Here is an 18,060-nt window from a genome sequence, read left to right as displayed (position 1 = left end):
TATTTTGCTTAAAGTATTTTCATTCCCAAACTCCATGTTTTTGTTTTCCATTTGAAGACCAAATTTTATAATTTTATATGTCAGAGAAAAACAATGTAAAACAATGTGCTTATTACATGTCATCCAATACTGGAAAGCTTCCCAAAATTTCCTGGTTAAATTACAATAAAAAAGAGATGTTCTATGGTCAGGAGAAAAAGAACTGTTGGTTGTACTAGAGCCCGAGGGCGCTGTTGCTGGGCAATTCCTGAAGGCAGTAAACCAATGACGTCGTGACGCGTCATCAACACTCGACCCAGCGCCTTACTCCAAAAACGAAACGGAAGAAAACACACCAGTCGTGCACTGGGACCACATCACTTACAAGACTGGAGAAACCCGTTTTTTAAACGTGTTTAATGACACTCTGTTGTACAGTGACTTTAGCTGTAGGTCGGTGGACGAACACACTCGGTGGCAAAAAACAACAACCAGCTGAAAGCAGAGCGCGAACTTAGCTAACATTTAGCTAACATTTGTTCAAAAAGAAGAAGAAGAAGCTAACAACAGTCGAACAACTTGGCGCCTTTTGGATGAAGAACATAATTAACTTACACTGAGCAACACAATGGATTCCTGCACAGCTGACTTACCCACTGCAGTGGCACATGACTCTCCAGGTAGTTAGATAATCAATGTTATTTTTAATTTTGGCTGAAGAGGGAGACGTTTTAGTGGACGACGTTGTAGCTAAGAGCTTAGTTGATAAAGCATTGATTTCACAGCAGCTAGCTTCTGTTTAACACAGTGAAGATGTTGGAGTTTACACTGATCAGATTCAATAACTTCAGGTTCAGACCAGGCTCATGCGAGTTTTAGCGGTTTGTTTGGCCTGCAGCAAAGTAAGTTTTAAATGAAAGTACTGGTAGTATTTGTAATAAACCCAGGTGGAAATCAGCTCAACTAATATTTACTAATATTTTTACATTGTGGTATTTGGATAGTACTTTTTCCACCACTGTCTATCGTACTTCTATTATTGAGGTATTTCCATTTAATACTACCTTATACTTCAGGACATGTCATACAGAAACATTGTACTTTTTACTCCAGTACATTTATCTGACAACTAAAGTTAAATTGTTTTACGTGCAAAGCGTATGATCAACTTATAAAATATGATACAATTTTTGATTAATGTGGCAATTACTTTCTTGTTAATTAATTGTTTTGTCAATGAGTTTTTTTCAAATTTACAATTGATATCTGTAAGATAATAGTGAAAAATGAGCGTTGTAATTTCCTCACAATTGAAAAGCTGCAACCAGCGAACGTTTGGCATTTTTACTTAATGTAACATATGATACATATACTGAGTATTAAACTACCCACAAGAATATTAAATTTGCCGCTCATTTGTTAACGTCTCTGTATCTGAGACACATACAGGGAACATTTATAGCTTTTCATCCTAATTTGTCTTTACTTCTATTTTTCCTATCACCCTTTACTGTCAAAGAAAGGCAAATGGCCATGTCAGCGGTCGATCACTGTGACTGATCACTATAAGCAGTTTCCACTGTATTTTCAACTGGACATATTGTGGCCTTTTGAAATCAAAAGGTGGTAAATTTATATGTTAATATTTCCTGTTGTAGCTTCTGATGACTCCTCAGACGATGAGCCGTTGATAAAGAAGAAAACAACTTCTGCAGCTGCTGAGAAACCTGAGAAAAAAGAAACCACATCGTCCCGATCTAATGGCGCAAATAAGAACGCAGGTGATTACATCACCGTCTATCTGTAACTATTCTGCAGCAGTGATGTGTTGATCTGTGTCCGGAGAGATCACCTGTAAAGTTTGCTTTATGCACCTTTTTCAGATTTGAACAGAGGTGACAGCTCAGACTGTGAACCTCTGAGTAAGATCGCCAAAGTGTCCTCCAAAGCTGCTAAGAAGCCTTCCTCAGTGTCTCCAAAGAAATCTGTGGACACAAAGAAAAAAGGTGAGAGAAATTTCCCTCCACGAACCTGCAGCTTCAGCAGAAAGCAAAGGTTTTGGCAGATATCACAGCTTATCAAGAGTCTCTCTGTTCTTGATTTAGAAATTTCCACCCACTCTTCCTGCAGATTTGTATTGCAGACACAGCATGTTTAAGATCACAGATATTTCGTGATGTTCAGGTCAGGGTCTGTTCCAAAAGCTCCAGCTTGTGTGTCTTCAAGTGGTTCATGGTGGATTTTGAAATCTGCTTTAGATCTTTGTCCTGTTGTAGAAACCAGCCTGTTTCACTGTCACTTACTTGACTTACTGCAGGACAGTTGCATCCAGAATTTGCTGATATTCAGTTGCATCCATTCTTCCCTCTATCTGTGCAGTGTTTCCTGTGCCTAAGCAAAATATTTCCACCCCCATAATTAAAAGTTGACAAGATGTTCGTCTCTTCAAGTGCTGCTGCTTTTATTCTCCAAACACACTTTGAGTGATTGTGGCCAGGGAGCTCAGTTTTCACATCATCTGTCCACAGCACATCAACTCTGGCTTATCCAGATGTTTCTCTGCAGACTTCAGACATTGACTTTTGTGATGAAGTTTCCCTCTGATGACTTCCATGTATGAATTTGCGCATCAGTGCTGCACAGTGGAACAGTGCATTACCATCCCTTTGTCAGCTAAACCTCCTGCAGCTCTCTGCAGTCATATTTTGTAGGTGTGTTCTTCATTTTCAGATCGTCAGTCAGCTGCTGGAGGAGCCTCTGGTTGTTGAATATTACCAGTGTTCTGTACATTTCTCCAACTGAAGTCTTAAAACAAATGTAAGTCTCTCCATACAGTAAATTTCTTGAATGATCCCATGCCACTGGACCAATGTTGGGGGATCTAGTTGCAACCACCTTCTGGTTATGGCTTTCCTACCACTTGCCAAAAGAATCTTCAACAAGTACCTGTCCTTATGTAGGACTGTTTCCGGAATTTTACTGAGATATAAACCAACAAAAGAAAAAACTAAATCCACCCCTATTATTTTATTCATCTCGGTTGACACCTCCCTCCAAAATAACTGGATTTTCGGACAGGCCCAAAAAACATGAAAATGGTTAGCCATAGAGGTTCCACATTGTCTCCAGCAGAAGCCTCGGCTCTGTGTGCCTGTTTGTAGTGCTGTTAATTTAGGAGTTATGAAAAATCTCACTACATTCTTCCAGCCGAACTCTCTTAATGATCTTGAATTTGCAGTGGTCGCTTGTGTCTCACATATTTCTATCCAGGTCTCTTCTGAAATTTGTGTTTCTGACTCCTTCTCCCATTTTTGTTTAATGGATAACGTAGAGTGATTTTTAGAGGCTTGTATACTTCCATATATTCCTGAGACCAACTTTTTATTATCTGTCTTTTTATATGTCTCATGAAATATATAAATAAAATTGTATTCCTTCTCCTCCTTGATTTGTAATTTTTTATTATAATAGTCTCTGACTTGCAGGTATCTATGGAAGTCCTGCTTCTCCAGTCCCGAAATTGACTCATAAGTCTGAAATGTACTGTTTGAGATGAGGGAACAAAAAGACGTGATACCTCTCCTAACCCACTGTTTAAAGCCCCCGTCCAATCTAGCAGGTTCAAATTCTGGATCATATGCTATCCAATTCAAGACTCTAGCCTGTTTCTCTATTTGTAACTTCCTCAAAACTTTAAACCATAGTTTAAGAGTGAATACAGTCCATTGATTCAAGCTATTATAATGTCTTTCAGCTTGGTTTTTATTTCCTATTATAGATTGTATTGGAATTTTCAACTGTGTAGTTTTCAAGCATTTCCATTTAGATTCATAATTTGGAGAGCACCAGTATACTAAGGGTTTCAATTGTGCAGCATAATAATGATCCTGTAAACATGGTAAAGCTCTTCCTCCCTTCTCTTTTTTCAGCTGCAGAGTCTTGAACTGAACCCTAGGTCTTCTACTGTTCCAAATGAACCTTGAGATCCAGGCATTCCACTCATCAAATTGTTTTTGGGATACCTCTAGAGGCAGACACTGGAAGAGATAAAGAAGCTGTGGCAACACATTCATTTTAATGATTTCTATTCTGTTACTCATATCCAGTGGGGGGAGGGTCCATCTAGAAATATCAGATTTGATCTCTTTATTAATGGGGCTGTAGTTATTTTCAAAAAGTTTTGACATATCTTTAGTAAGGTTTATTCCTAAATATTTTATTTTGGGCGAATCCCATTTAAAATTATATTTCCCTTTAATATCTGGGTGGGGAATATAGTTAAATGTAAGGGTTTGGGTTTTTTGGATATTAAGCTTATATCCAGAGTATAAATTATATTTTTTTAGCAGGGACATCAATTTAGGGATGCTGGAGTCTGGGCTTGTAATAAAAAGCAGAACATCATCCGCAAACATACAAATCTTATGTTCTTCTCCTCTAATCATAGTCCCCTTTATCTCAGAGTCCTCTGTAATTGCTTGAGCGAGGGGTTCAATAAATAATGCGAATAGGGTCGGACTCAGGGGACAGATTTGGCGTGTCCCTCTTTCCAAATGAATAGTTTGCGACAGGTGTCCATTAACCCTGATCCTGGCTGTTGGAGAGAAGTATAACGCTCTAATACATTTAATAAAACCATCTTTGAAGCCGAATCTTGCAAGTACGCTGTATAGATATTCCCAACCCACCGAGTCAAATGCCTTTTCGGCATCTAGACTGACTAACATTGCACTGATGTTTTCTGATGTAATATGACTCACCACCTGTAGTGTTCTCCTTAAATTATCCTGTGTCTGTCTGTTTAATACAAAGCCTGTTTGGTCTAAGTCTACCAGCTCCGGAACAATGGATTCCAGTCTCTTAGATAGGATTGAAGCAAATAATTTATAGTCTACATTCAAGACTGATATTGGTCTGTATGAGCTGCATTCCTTTTTATCTTTTCCTTCTTTCAGGATGATAGAGATAACTGCTTCCTTCCATGATTGGGGGGCTTCTCCTGTTCTCAGTGTATGGTTGAAACAGTTAAGCAGGACAGGTGTTATCTGTGGTTTGAATGTTTTATACCACTCGGACGGATAGCCGTCTGAACCTGGAGCCTTATTAGCTTTCAATCTCGAAATGGCTTTGTTCAGTTCTGCTGTTATCTCAGCCATAATTTCTTTATTTTGTTGTTCTCCTATAGATGGTGAATCTAGTGAACTTAGAAAAGACTCTATTGTTGTATATCTGCCATGGCCGGTTGGGTATATAGTTCTTTATAATATAGTTCAAAGGCATGTTGAATGTCCTCTGATTCACTGCAAACCTTTTGTGTCTTGGGGTTTCTAATCTTATAAATCATATTTTTCCCACGTTGTTTTCGAATCCTCCAGGAAAGTAGTTTCATCGCCCTATGCCCTGTCTCATAACACCTTTGTTTGGTAAATTTAAGTTGTTTTTCAATTTCTTCATCATATATGCCATTTATAACCTGATTAATTTTGTTTATTTTATGTAATTATCTGAGGAATCTTTTTGTTCCATGTGTCTAGTTTCTAATGACTTCATTTCCTCTTGTAGTTCAACAAGTCTTTCTCTGTTTTTTCCTTTTTACGAAAAAGCCGTGAGGGCAATATTTTGCCGCGACAAACTGCCTTTGCTGGCTCCCATAAAGTATTTGGAACACCTCTCCATTGTTGAATCTGTTTCCGCACTGTTTTTCATTTAAATTAGGTAAAATATTTTCAACTTGATTGAAAGTAAATTTATATGTTAATATTTCCTGTTGTAGCTTCTGATGACTCCTCAGACGATGAGCCGTTTGATAAAGAAGAAAACAACTTCTGCAGCTGCTGAGAAACCTGAGAAAAAAGAAAACACATCGTCCCGATCTAATGGCGCAAATAAGAACGCAGGTGATTACATCACCGTCTATCTGTAACTATTCTGCAGCAGTGATGTGTTGATCTGTGTCCGGAGAGATCACCTGTAAAGTTTGCTTTATGCACCTTTTTCAGATTTGAACAGAGGTGACAGCTCAGACTGTGAACCTCTGAGTAAGATCGCCAAAGTGTCCTCCAAAGCTGCTAAGAAGCCTTCCTCAGTGTCTCCAAAGAAATCTGTGGACACAAAGAAAAAAGGTGAGAGAAATTTCCCTCCACGAACCTGCAGCTTCAGCAGAAAGCAAAGGTTTTGGCAGATATCACAGCTTATCAAGAGTCTCTCTGTTCTTGATTTAGAAATTTCCACCCACTCTTCCTGCAGATTTGTATTGCAGACACAGCATGTTTAAGATCACAGATATTTCGTGATGTTCAGGTCAGGGTCTGTTCCAAAAGCTCCAGCTTGTGTGTCTTCAAGTGGTTCATGGTGGATTTTGAAATCTGCTTTAGATCTTTGTCCTGTTGTAGAAACCAGCCTGTTTCACTGTCACTTACTTGACTTACTGCAGGACAGTTGCATCCAGAATTTGCTGATATTCAGTTGCATCCATTCTTCCCTCTATCTGTGCAGTGTTTCCTGTGCCTAAGCAAAATATTTCCACCCCCATAATTAAAAGTTGACAAGATATTCGTCTCTTCAAGTGCTGCTGCTTTTATTCTCCAAACACACTTTGAGTGATTGTGGCCAGGGAGCTCAGTTTTCACATCATCTGTCCACAGCACATCAACTCTGGCTTATCCAGATGTTTCTCTGCAGACTTCAGACATTGACTTTTGAGTTTCCCTCTGATGACTTCCATGTATGAATTTGTGCATCAGTGCTGCACAGTGGAACAGTGCATTACCATCCCTTTGTCAGCTAAACCTCCTGCAGCTCTCTGCAGTCATATTTTGTAGGTGTGTTCTTCATTTTCAGATCGTCAGTCAGCTGCTGGAGGAGCCTCTGGTTGTTGAATATTACCATAAAGTTATGAGCTCTGGATTTCGCATCAGCTAACAACAATGCAAAAAAATTGCTGTGGCCAGTTTAGGTAAAATATTTTCAACTTGATTGAAGTAAATTTATATGTTAATATTTCCTGTTGTAGCTTCTGATGACTCCTCAGACGATGAGCCGCTGATAAAGAAGAAAACAACTTCTGCAGCTGCTGAGAAACCTGAGAAAAAAGAAAACACATCGTCCCGATCTAATGGCGCAAATAAGAACGCAGGTGATTACATCACCGTCTATCTGTAACTATTCTGCAGCAGTGATGTGTTGATCTGTGTCCGGAGAGATCACCTGTAAAGTTTGCTTTATGCACCTTTTTCAGATTTGAACAGAGGTGACAGCTCAGACTGTGAACCTCTGAGTAAGATCGCCAAAGTGTCCTCCAAAGCTGCTAAGAAGCCTTCCTCAGTGTCTCCAAAGAAATCTGTGGACACAAAGAAAAAAGGTGAGAGAAATTTCCCTCCACGAACCTGCAGCTTCAGCAGAAAGCAGCTGTTCTCTGCAGCTGATACTTACATTTGATTTTATATTATTACGGAATCACCAGTTGATGATGAAAATTTGGATGCAGGGCCTCTGAGTGAAATTGCCAAGAAACTTAAATCCAGACCCCAGAGAAAGGCAGCCGTCACAACATCTAGACAAACAGCTATAAAATCCAAAAGGAGCGTGACGAGGAAAAATGGTAGGTGTGAAATGTGGAAATCTGAAAACATCTAAAATACTTCTTGCATTGCATCTTTAACAAAAAATAAATAAGTTTTGTCTGTTCTAGTTAAATATGCAGAGTCTTCAAGTGACAGCTCAGACGATGAAAAACTGGTAGCAGTAAAGATGAGGAGGACGAAGGCTGCTCAAGCAACCAACAAGAAAACAAACCTTAAAGACGAATCACGAAAAGGTCGGCAGCTCTCTCATTACACTGACCAGAAAGAATTCATTATATTCAGCTTAATCACAAGTAGTAAACTCTTGTATTTCACATCCTCAGACAGCAGCTCTGATGACCATGACGATGATGTTGATGATGATGATGATGATGATGATGATGATGATGATGATTATGATTATAAGCCCTTGGTGAAACTCATCACCAGTAAGAAGAAACCAGTGAAGAGAAACACAAAGAGGACGACTGTACCTCAACGTGGTGCGTCAAAAAGGAGACAAGGTACTAAAAGACAGCAGGACATGAACACAACATCATGTGATACACCAGATCCTACAGACTGAACTAGACACATTAGATCAAGGGCGTAGGTCTGCATATGGACGGGAGGGAAATGTCCCTGCCAATATGTGAGTGAAGTAACGTTAGATCATTCTGACGTGCCGTCCAAGAGGATACGTCTCCAAGACAACCGATTTAGACACACTAGAATTTGATTGGCTGAAAGGGCGGGGGCCTTTCTGAAGGATCACGTCACGTGACGACATCACAGTGGAACCTGACGTCCCCGGAAAAATGTCAACTAATGTTCTTTAACCACGTTAGCTAGCGTTAACTAGCAAGCTAACCCTGGCTGCGGCCGTCTGTAGGAAGCTAGCAGTAAATATAAAATATTTATATATTAAATAATATAAAATGGATAAATCAAAGTATGAGTTTAATTTCTGTCGAGAAATCCCGTGAAAACGTCGCCATGAATGAATGATTTTGTAGTAAGTCGAGCAGCTGAGGAGGAAACAGTTTCATCTTCAGGGTTTAAAATGATAGTGTGATTAAATATACACTATTATGGATTAATTGTAAATTACTAATTTATATTTAACGTAACCACAGTCCATCTATTCTGATGTTAACTTGTAAATTATTGTAACACACAATAATTTTTTTTAGTTTTAGTCTTTGATCTGTTACTGTCAGTTTTATTTAAATGTAAATACATTTCTGGAAGTAAATTCAGATTTTATATGTTGATAAATACTTTGGTTGACAGCATTAAAAAGTCCTCTCTGTTTTGGAGGGGTGACGAGGTTGTTGTGTCCCTGCCAATGATGAGAACAAACTTCCATTAATCCCTGCTGCTGTGACTGTTGTTTGGCAGGACGGTCTGATGAAAGCCCAGATGATGAACCCGTGATTAACCTTGTGAAAAAGAACAACACTGGCAGGAAAACCAAAACCAAAACAAAGGCTGCAGCTCCGAAGAAGAGGAACAGTCCCAGAAAGCCAAGAAAGATGCCTGCGTCAGGTAAAGATCAGAGCGATCGTAGTTGTAGAGGCCAGTTCATAAGATTAAGATGTCCAGTAAAACCTCTCACGAAAAATAATGCTTGTGTTTTGAAGAATTTTCTTCTACAGTTGAATGACATCTTGTCTTTATTAATATTTTTTCAGATTTGTCAAGCAACAGTTCAGATGATGAACCTTTAATCAAAGCAGCTAAACACCCACAAGTGACCAAAATCCTGAGAATAATACTGGAGAGGTGTGATGGTGACGATGGTGGACCAACAGGAAGCCTGAAAAAAAAGCAGAACAGGTACTGATTACATAACGAAGTGATTACTGATGCCTTAATAAAAGCTCAAAATTAAAAAATTATTCTTATTCTCCTAAACAGAGACAGCGAATGACGAAGAGCCCTCAAAGGAGAAATTGGAGGGTTCAGAGGAATCATCAGAAGAGGAATAAGCGTTAGAATCATAAAGGAATGAATTACTCTTTATTGTCACTTTTCAGCTTCTGGACCTGGAAGTTCAAACCAATTAGTGGCTCCACGTTTGAGGAACTTCCCAAAGTGTTGTAAATCCCACAGAGAGACACCTCCCTAAAAAAAAATTAGTTAGTGTTCATGTGAAGGTACTGTGTGTTTTATATACGTACATGTTCATTTAAGGTGATCGTATTTTTACTCCAGTTTTTAGGTTTTGGACCAGGTTTTGCAGGTTCCTCAGATTTTACGCAGTCTTATATGTTGTTTTACTATTTATGCTTGTTGCTCACATCAGCTGCTTCCTCTGGTTTTCATTGTTAAGACAGTTATTTTAAAATCATTGATGTAGTTTAAACCTCTGCTTTCATATTAATTGTACACTCAGCATGCAGCAGTCAAAATCTCTTGTGTTGCATTAAACTGTGTTCCCTTTGAAAATTCATATGATGTGAGTCAGTCTCTATTTCAGCTGATTCACCTCACACCCACAATTATTGTTCTTCCTTTGCGTCTGACATTTTCCTTCCGGTAGTATTGAGCCTGAGGCAAGTTAATTTTTTACTCATTACTTGAGCTTTACGATGCTGCAGCAACCGTCCAATCCAACCATTAACCGGTATATACTGCAGGGTATTTTAGAAAACTAAATTCACCCTTTTTGTGTCACTTTTAATAGAAATTCTAAGTTCACTTTGGACATATTTGGGGTAACAGTGGGGGTGTCTGGGTACCTCCATCCAGCTCTTAACTCAAGAACCTGGCATCAGGTTTACACGTATCTTTTTTGTGTTTTTGTTTTGTTTTTTTGTAGTTACCTGGTAAATGAAGTTGACTACCTCCTTAAAGCTAAGGCTGCAACTGACAGGTGATATTTTAATTTAGAATTTTATTTTAAACGTTTATCTTAAATTAACAATCAATTAATTGGTCAGTCATTCACTTTCTCAGTTAATTGTTTAGTCCATGAAATTCCAGAAAATAGTGAAAAACGTCGGTCACAATATTCTAAAGCCAAAGGTGATGTGTTCAATAGTCCAATTATTCGATATTTAACCGTTGTTTTTTTCTGTTTATTCAGCAAAACATGATATAAAAACCGAGAAATTAATTTTCATTTAAAAAGCGAAACCGGATTAATTCATAACTCAGTCGTTTAATTTTCTAGACTAATCGAGCACTAAAAACATGAATTATTATAAACAAGTAAAAGCGTGAGCAGGATATAAGATCATGTAAAAAAAAATAACGCCTTAAAATGAATGCAGGCATTAATGTAATGTTGGCGTAATATTCAAGAAGGAATTGAAAATTTGACGTTTTTAGTTTTCTACAATTTGTAGTGAAGTTTGGTCTTCGTTCTTCTTCGCTGCTTTCTGAAGCTGTCGTGAACTTCCGCCATGTCTGCGTCACAACCCGGCAGCAGCGGTGTTAAGTTGAGTCCTCCAGCAGAGTCAACAGTGCAGTAAATACAGCAGCTGCTCGTGTTAGTTTGTGACTTCGTAAAGAAAAGTTAATCTACAGAAGAGAAACTTGTAGCCCGACCTGTCACCTGCCAGACGGACCGTTAAGCCAAGTATTGATCGGTATCTGGGGGTTAGCTAACTGCTTGTTAGCTAGCATGCTGCTGTCTCAACACACCAGACTCCTCTCGGATTAATTTCATCTCGTCATGACTGAGTTAAGATGTCGGAAAACAGAGACTTTGGAAGGAGATGAAGAAGCAGAAAGGCGCCAAAATGAGCCAGAGCCGCAGACCGAACGTAAGTTGAGCTAACTTAGCGGTTTGCTAACTGAACACCGGTTAGCTTGCTGTGCACACACATCCAGTGAGTTCAGATAAGTTTCCCAGAGAAATATGAAGTGAGATCTACAGTAGGTGTCTGTATCGATACTGTCACAGTCAGACTGTCTGTTGTGACACCTGAGCAGGTGTGAATGAGCCGGTGAGCGCAGAGGATGGGGGGAGTGTGTCCAGCGGTGGAGCAGGTGATGACCTGCAGCAGAAGGATGAAGTTAAAGAAGAGGACGGTCTCCATAAACAGGAAGAATCAACCAGACCCAGGACATCTGTCAAAAGATCCAAGAGTTCTTCTACTTGTAAGTTTATTTCCTACGTACTAACATATCAGAACACTTTTATCACTACTAAATACTTTATTACACAAAGCAAAACTTTATAAAGCAACATCAATACCAGTCCACTATTACTCCTACTTTTAATGCTTGACTGATGATCTGGTGATCTGTGTGGAGCTGTGTCACTTGACACAACTGTCACATAAGCCACCGAATTAAAATAGTCATGTACAGCACTGTGCAAGCTTTAGAAACTTTAGATGTTTAGATTCTTATCCATCATGCAACACCATCAGAGATCCTCCGATCGACCCCAAACTTAAAGCCAGAAGCACAAGGAGTCCTGCAGTAGATGGTTTCATCATCACAGAGTAGTAGAGTCTGGGATCATGAAAAGAAGACACTGAGACAGCTTTGAACAACCTACGTCTCAAGTGCCTAGAAAAACTGTGCAGGTATACTGAGGTGATCTGGTTCTGATTTAAATTCAAAGCATGGTCACAGGAAATATTGATTTCCGTTTACTGCAAGATAATTGAAAAATAAAAACTTTTTGACTTTGCTTCTGGCGTCTAAAACTATTGCACAGCGCTGTACTTACTTAACTGTGTCCCACGTCATGCCTCATGTGTCATATCTGAAGATCTACCTGTAGGTCGTGTGCAGAGAAATATTTGCATTTGACCTTTAAAACCAGTGACTCAGTCTCTTGATGGTGTGACAGGACAGTTACAGTGTAGACTTACTGACAGTGTCGAACACATTAATCATGTTGTGATATGTGACGTTTACTGTTTCTGCTCCTCAGCTGGTTTTCTGCAGCGTCTGTTGAGGGTGTTCCTCGGCTGTTTGGCGGCAGTTGCCTGCGGCATGCTCTACGCCGTGTATCTCTCCACGTATCACGACAGGAAGTTCTGGTTTTCAACTAGACAGGTGGGATATTTTGACTGATTGTGCTTCCACTTCACTGCCATCTCACATCAAGTATAAAAATTCAGTTTAATGTGTCTCAGGAGCTGGAACGTGAAATCACTTTCCAAGCAGGAAGTGGGCTTTATTATTACTACTACAAGCACATGCTGGCAGCACCATCCTTTGAAAGAGGTACATGCATCTTTTCTGCTTCTCTTTAAAGAAATAATGTTTAACTACAACATCAAACAGAAACTAACCTGGATAAAAGTGCTCTGATCTTCACTCTCTTCTACTTTAATCAACTCTGTTCCTCTGTTTTCTTTTACTCTCTAGGGTTTTATGAGCTGATGATTGATAACAGGACAGTTTCAGGTCAGACCATCAATGCAGTGGAGCGTCTGTCTCTGTATCCAGAGCTCATCACAAGCTTCATATACAGAGTCACCGGGAGCCAGGTGCGTTATTTTACTGTTTGATCAACTTCTGTCAATGACCCCTTAAGGTCACCAGAGGTCAGGTACAAACTGCCTCCACATCTGGAGTAAAACCTCGGGGTGTGAAGATTATCTGCTGAAACTTTCACTCTTTAGTCATAAAATACAGTTGTTTTGTCTCTGTGCCTCACTAACCTGGTAATGGAGGAGAATGGAAAATAGAATTAGACAAAAACAAAATGAAGACTCAATAATGATGCTCACAACAACACGACTCATCAGGTGTTTTGCCAGTAGCACATCTTACCCATTAGCACACCAGTGTCCACACACTGTGGATTCCTGGTCTTGACGGCGTTAGTTCAAAGCTGTTAAAAGAAAACAGTGAACTATCTGATGTTTCTGTCTCTGCACCTTCAGGACTTCATGGAGCCGATCTACTTCTACATCGGAGCGGTGTTCGGCCTCCAGGCCGTCTACGTCACCGCCCTGTTTGTGTGCAGCTGGGTGATGAGCGGCACCTGGGTGGCTGGCATGTTGGCTGTGGCCTGGTATGTGATCAACAGGTGAGACGACTTCTTTATGTTTTTAAGACAGATAAAAGTCTCAGTGACCCTCCTGTCTCATGTCTCATGCTCGCTCCTTTTCTTTCTGCTTTTCTGTGACTTGTCCTCTTTCTAACTTTATGACTCTTCCTCTGTTCTTCCTCAGACCAGACACAACCAAAGTGGACCATGCCGTTCCTCTGCGGGACAACTGGGCTCTGCCGTACTTCTCCTGTCAGGTGGCAGCTCTGACCGGATTCCTGAGCAACAACATCAGCTCTGCCACCGAGGTAATATATACTGTAATAATAATAAATAAATAATAATAATAATACACAGCAGAATCAAAGCTGATAAACGCTTTCTCTCTAGATGTTTTGCTATCTCACCATGAGTGCCACCACCTTCACCTTCCTCCTGGTCTGGGAACACAGTCACTACGTGCTCTTCATCCAAGGCCTCTGTCTTTTCCTGCTCGACTCTTTTGACCTGGTGCCGTCACGTAAGGTAACACGATCACCACGGCCTGTTGGGACTGTTCAATCACATTCAGCCTCCATGTGTTTTTGATATACTGCTTTAATGTACAGATCTTCAACCGTAAGTCACTGTAACCTGTGAAAGTTATTCCTCTATTTACCGACCACAGCCGCTCAGATTTCACTGATGAAACATAGTTTGACGTTGTGGGAAATAGACAGTCGATGCCACTCTCATGCGTGTACGCTAAATGTGAAGCTAAAGCCAAGAGACGTTAGCTTAGCATGGAGACTGAAAACAGGGGGAAACAGCTAGCATGGCTGTGTCCAAAGGCAACAAAATCCACTTCCATGAACTAAAAGCTCCAGACAGTCATTGCACCTGCTCAGGAAATAGTAGTGACTTAGAGTTTTCATAGTTTTTGTTCTATTGGAAAAGCTGTAAACTCTTTGAACTTGATGATTTGATTAAGAGCCACAGGTTTTATGGACTGAATTCATAAACATGAATTGAACGTGGTAGTTTGAACATAATATTTGTAAATGTGAGATGTGTAAAAAAAAAAAGAGCAAAAATCTTGTTTTCTACTTAGTTTTCATGAGATTAAAATGTTCAAGAACAGATGCATATTCTGAAAATTCAGCAGGTAAAAACACCTGTGTGAGCTCACAGTCGTCCTACCTGTCTCTCTCCTGCCGGCTGTTCTTCTCCCTCCATCATCCCTCCGTCTCTGCTCTGCACAGATGGCTGACATCCACAAAGTGTACCTGAGCTCCTTGTTCCTGGCGTACCTGTTCCAGTTCCAGAACACTACCCTGCTCAGCTCGCCGCTGCTCAGCCTCCTGATTGGCTCAGTGCTCGCGAGGTACTTCCAGGTAGAGTTAGCTGCTCCCTCATATTACAGGCACCTGATGTCAGTCTGTTTTTTTTTTTCTACCTTTCTCTCTCTCATTAAAAATGTCTTTCCTGCGTTTCTGTCTCAGCAAAAGATGAAGGTGGGTCCTCTGGTGGCCAGAGTGATGAAGCTCTTCCTACACTTCCACCTGGTCTTCACCACCGGGATCACCTTCAGTTATTTAGTCAAGGTAAAGCCGCACGAACACGACTCCGTCGTTCCACTTTCAGAAGAAGTTCAAATCATTTGATTGTGGCTGTTCGGTTATTGGATAATAACCAGTGTTTTCCTTCCACAGAAACTTCTCCCCGTCAGTGAAGGCGACTTCATATTGAAGTTCCTTGAAGTAAAATTTGGGCTCAACACGACGACGTGAGTCTCACTCCTTCACTCTCATTCAAAGTTTCTGCTTGAAGAAACGGTGGCATTGTGTATTTGAACAGTATCCGTATTATTCAATATCTGTATAATGTAATCTAATAACAATCTCTTCTTCTGTGTCAGCGACTTTGTCACCAACTTCCTCCTGTGCCAAGAGAGTCTCCAGAGACCCGGGCAGGATTTATTCCTGAGACTGACGCAGGCCTCCGTCCTTCCCTTTTACCTCCTGGTGCTCACGGTCTGCCTGCTGTCCACCCTGCAGACCATCTACAGGAGACTCAGGTCAGAGGCCGGGAGTCACTGATATGACAGAGACATTTGGTGTGTGAGATGTCACCGTACTCACTTCCTTGTTTGTGGTGTTGAAGCGTGTTGTGGAGCTGCAGACACGTGTGACATGTGACTGTTAAAGACGTGTGAAGACGTTCAGAACGACGGCGGCTTTACGTTATAACTTGATCAATTGATGAGTTGATCATAAAGATCAGATGTACCTGTGATGGAGACACAGGTAACAACAGAGGAGCAGAATCTGCACTCACCTGGATCTATTCTCACTGGAACAAGTTGCCTTCGATTTTTAACGAATTATTATTATTATAATTATTGTTTTTAATGAAGATAGCAGCAATTTTTGCAAAACGTCTAAAAACATCACAATTTTCCTTAGTTTTTAAGAACAGCTGCTGTGAAATCTTATTTTAGTCACAACATCCCAGAAGAAGCTGTGAAATCCTGGAGGGACTGAATGATAACGGACAGACAACATTCGTTAAAGATTCGTCATGTCGCTGTGTTTGGCTGTAGGTTCGATGTCCTGATGCTGAAGTCACTCTCACTTCTTTTCAGTGGTCAGCCAATGAAAACCAACCTCAGACTAGAAGACGGACGAATAGGAGAGCAGCCTGAGGTCATCTACCACGTCTTTCACACGTTGCTGTTTGGAGGTCTCACTCTGCTGTTTGATGGGTACGTTCTTAGAACATGGAACATTTCTATCACGTTTCCATAGTAACTGTTTGGTTGTGACACACGTCGGCGCTTGACCGTGTCCTCTCTCTCTGCGCAGGATGAAGTATCTGTGGACGCCGTACGTCTGCATGTTCACAGCGTTCGGTGTGTGTTCTCCAGACCTCTGGATGACGGTGTTCAAGTGGCTGAAGCTGAAGTCCATCCACCCTGTAGTGCTGGTCAGTCTGGGACAACGTGCACACTCACACATGCATGACTTGCTGAATTATTATTATAGTAACATACAGCTGCAGAAGAATCGGATCTAAGTTATTGATTAAGACGTTTATTTCTTTAATCTTCAGTCTCTGATCCTGAGCACGGCAGTTCCCACCATCATTGGTTTCAGTTTATGGAGAGAGGTGAGATTTGCAGCTCTTACTCTTTCAACGCTCAGACACTGAACAGGTGAAGTGGTGACTCCTGTTGTCTGTCCTGTCCTGCAGTACTGCCCTCGTGTCTTAGCGGAGCTGTCTGATCTGCAGGAGTTCTACGACGCGGACACAGTGGAGCTGATCAGCTGGATCAGGTGAGACATCGAAGTCTTCAGAACCTCTGTACGATGGACTTTCTTCCTCTGTACGTTGCGTTGGTTCTGTGCTCGACGGAAGTCTTTATAACGTGTCGTCGTCTTCCAGGTCTCAGGCTCCGGTGGCTGCTGTGTTTGCTGGAAGCCCTCAGCTGCTGGGAACAGTCAAGCTGTGTTCAGGTTCAGCCGTGACCAGTTTACCACTTTACTCAGACGTCAACCTGCTGAGGAGGAGTGAAGACGTGAGTGACTGACACAGACTGTGATGAGAATAAGATTCAGAGACCTGGAACAGATTATTAATTATTGATATTAGATGATTGATGATGTTCCTCCAGATTACAGCAGGTGTTACAGTAGCTTTGCTCTAACAGATTTAGACCAGGACTTTTAACATCCATTTCTTTCTGTCTCCCCCTGTAGACTTATCAGGTGTACGCGATGAGATCTGCAGAGGACATCTACAAGATCCTGACGTCTCAAAAGACGAACTACGTGATCATCGAGGAGTCCATTTGTACAGAGCTCAGTCTGAATAAAGGCTGCAGGATCAAAGACCTGCTCGACATCTCCAACGGACACGTGAGTTTATTTATTCTCGTACCACAACTGACGACGTAAAACAGCTTCATCTTCACGTTATATTTAGTGTGTTTTAAATGGTGCATGTCAGAGCTGTTAATTGAAAATAATCTCAGGAACTCAACAACATCCTGAGTTTTCTGACGTTGAGTCTTAAAGTGTTGTGTTTATAAAAAGTAACTTCTCTCTCATTAACGCTGCGTCTCCTTTCGTCCCGTTCAGGTTGTTTACGACAAAGGAGAGATCTACTCCTTCTCCAAACACGGACGGTTCTGCCACGAGATCAAGATGAACTACTCTCCCTACACAAACTACTTCACCAGAGTTTTCTGGAACCGCTCGTTCCACGTCTACAAAGTGAACTCTGTCATCTCGTTCCAGTACTGACAGCAGCTCCTCTCTCTCTCTCTCTCTCTCTCTCTCTCTCTCTCTCTCTCTCTCTCTCTCTCTTCACCTCTCTCTCTCTCTCTGTCTCTCTCTCTCTCTCTCTCTCTCTCTCTCTCTCCCTGCTGAGACTTTACACTTTACTGAGCCTCGCTCGGCCTCTCTCCAGTGTCTCACATCATGTCCACAATGTTAACACGGAGGACTGCAGCGTGTGTGTGTGTGTGTGTGTGTGTGTGTGTGTGTGTGTGTGTGTGTGTGTGTGTGTGTGTGT

General features: G+C 40.9%; 2 protein-coding genes across 3 annotated transcripts; both read left to right on the top strand.

Annotated features, from left to right (window-relative positions):
* Positions 1 to 308: 308 nt before the first annotated feature.
* Positions 309 to 9,996, top strand: LOC111230570 (nucleolin-like). Of its 2 annotated transcripts, XM_022757349.1 has the most exons (11): positions 2,731 to 2,796; positions 5,753 to 5,876; positions 5,979 to 6,101; positions 6,992 to 7,114; positions 7,217 to 7,339; positions 7,466 to 7,579; positions 7,670 to 7,795; positions 7,886 to 8,065; positions 8,943 to 9,089; positions 9,236 to 9,380; positions 9,462 to 9,996. In XM_022757349.1, the coding sequence occupies exons 2-11, from the start codon at positions 5,759 to 5,761 to the stop codon at positions 9,472 to 9,474; spliced, it is 1,212 nt and encodes a 403-aa protein (XP_022613070.1). In that variant the 5' UTR covers positions 2,731 to 2,796; positions 5,753 to 5,758; the 3' UTR covers positions 9,475 to 9,996. The 2 variants fall into 2 exon arrangements, with proteins under 2 accessions (XP_022613071.1, XP_022613070.1); XM_022757350.1 differs by lacking the exons at positions 2,731 to 2,796; positions 5,753 to 5,876; positions 5,979 to 6,101 and adding an exon at positions 309 to 659.
* Positions 9,997 to 10,843: 847 nt separating this feature from the next.
* Positions 10,844 to 17,857, top strand: dpy19l4 (dpy-19 like 4). The gene is made up of 19 exons (XM_022757356.1): positions 10,844 to 11,314; positions 11,484 to 11,651; positions 12,439 to 12,563; positions 12,644 to 12,734; positions 12,879 to 13,000; positions 13,400 to 13,545; positions 13,691 to 13,814; positions 13,897 to 14,031; positions 14,748 to 14,879; positions 14,988 to 15,089; positions 15,198 to 15,271; positions 15,404 to 15,562; positions 16,130 to 16,249; positions 16,350 to 16,470; positions 16,597 to 16,653; positions 16,738 to 16,820; positions 16,930 to 17,062; positions 17,244 to 17,402; positions 17,625 to 17,857. Exons 1-19 carry the CDS (start codon positions 11,224 to 11,226, stop codon positions 17,787 to 17,789), a joined length of 2,307 nt encoding a protein of 768 aa, XP_022613077.1. The 5' UTR covers positions 10,844 to 11,223; the 3' UTR covers positions 17,790 to 17,857.
* The last annotated feature ends 203 nt before the right edge of the window (positions 17,858 to 18,060 follow it).

The sequence above is a fragment of the Seriola dumerili genome, unplaced genomic scaffold, assembly GCF_002260705.1.
Source record: "Seriola dumerili isolate Sdu_G_001 unplaced genomic scaffold, Sdu_1.0 BDQW01000273.1, whole genome shotgun sequence".
Lineage (NCBI taxonomy): Eukaryota > Metazoa > Chordata > Actinopteri > Carangiformes > Carangidae > Seriola > Seriola dumerili.
The sequence above is the reverse complement of the archived record's forward strand: the minus strand, read 5'-3'. Positions and strand labels throughout refer to the sequence as shown.

Excerpts from the sequence above, each read along its gene's own strand:
- LOC111230570 (XM_022757349.1), top strand. The coding sequence starts at position 5,759 with ATGACTCCTCAGACGATGAGCCGTTTGATAAAGAAGAAAACAACTTCT. Across the intron at positions 7,580-7,669 it reads GAGCGTGACGAGGAAAAATG|TTAAATATGCAGAGTCTTCA; the intron begins GTAGGTGTGAAA and ends TGTCTGTTCTAG. Across the intron at positions 9,090-9,235 it reads AAGAAAGATGCCTGCGTCAG|ATTTGTCAAGCAACAGTTCA; the intron begins GTAAAGATCAGA and ends ATATTTTTTCAG.
- dpy19l4 (XM_022757356.1), top strand. The coding sequence starts at position 11,224 with ATGACTGAGTTAAGATGTCGGAAAACAGAGACTTTGGAAGGAGATGAA. Across the intron at positions 14,032-14,747 it reads ACCTGGTGCCGTCACGTAAG|ATGGCTGACATCCACAAAGT; the intron begins GTAACACGATCA and ends TGCTCTGCACAG. Across the intron at positions 16,250-16,349 it reads CTCACTCTGCTGTTTGATGG|GATGAAGTATCTGTGGACGC; the intron begins GTACGTTCTTAG and ends CTCTCTGCGCAG.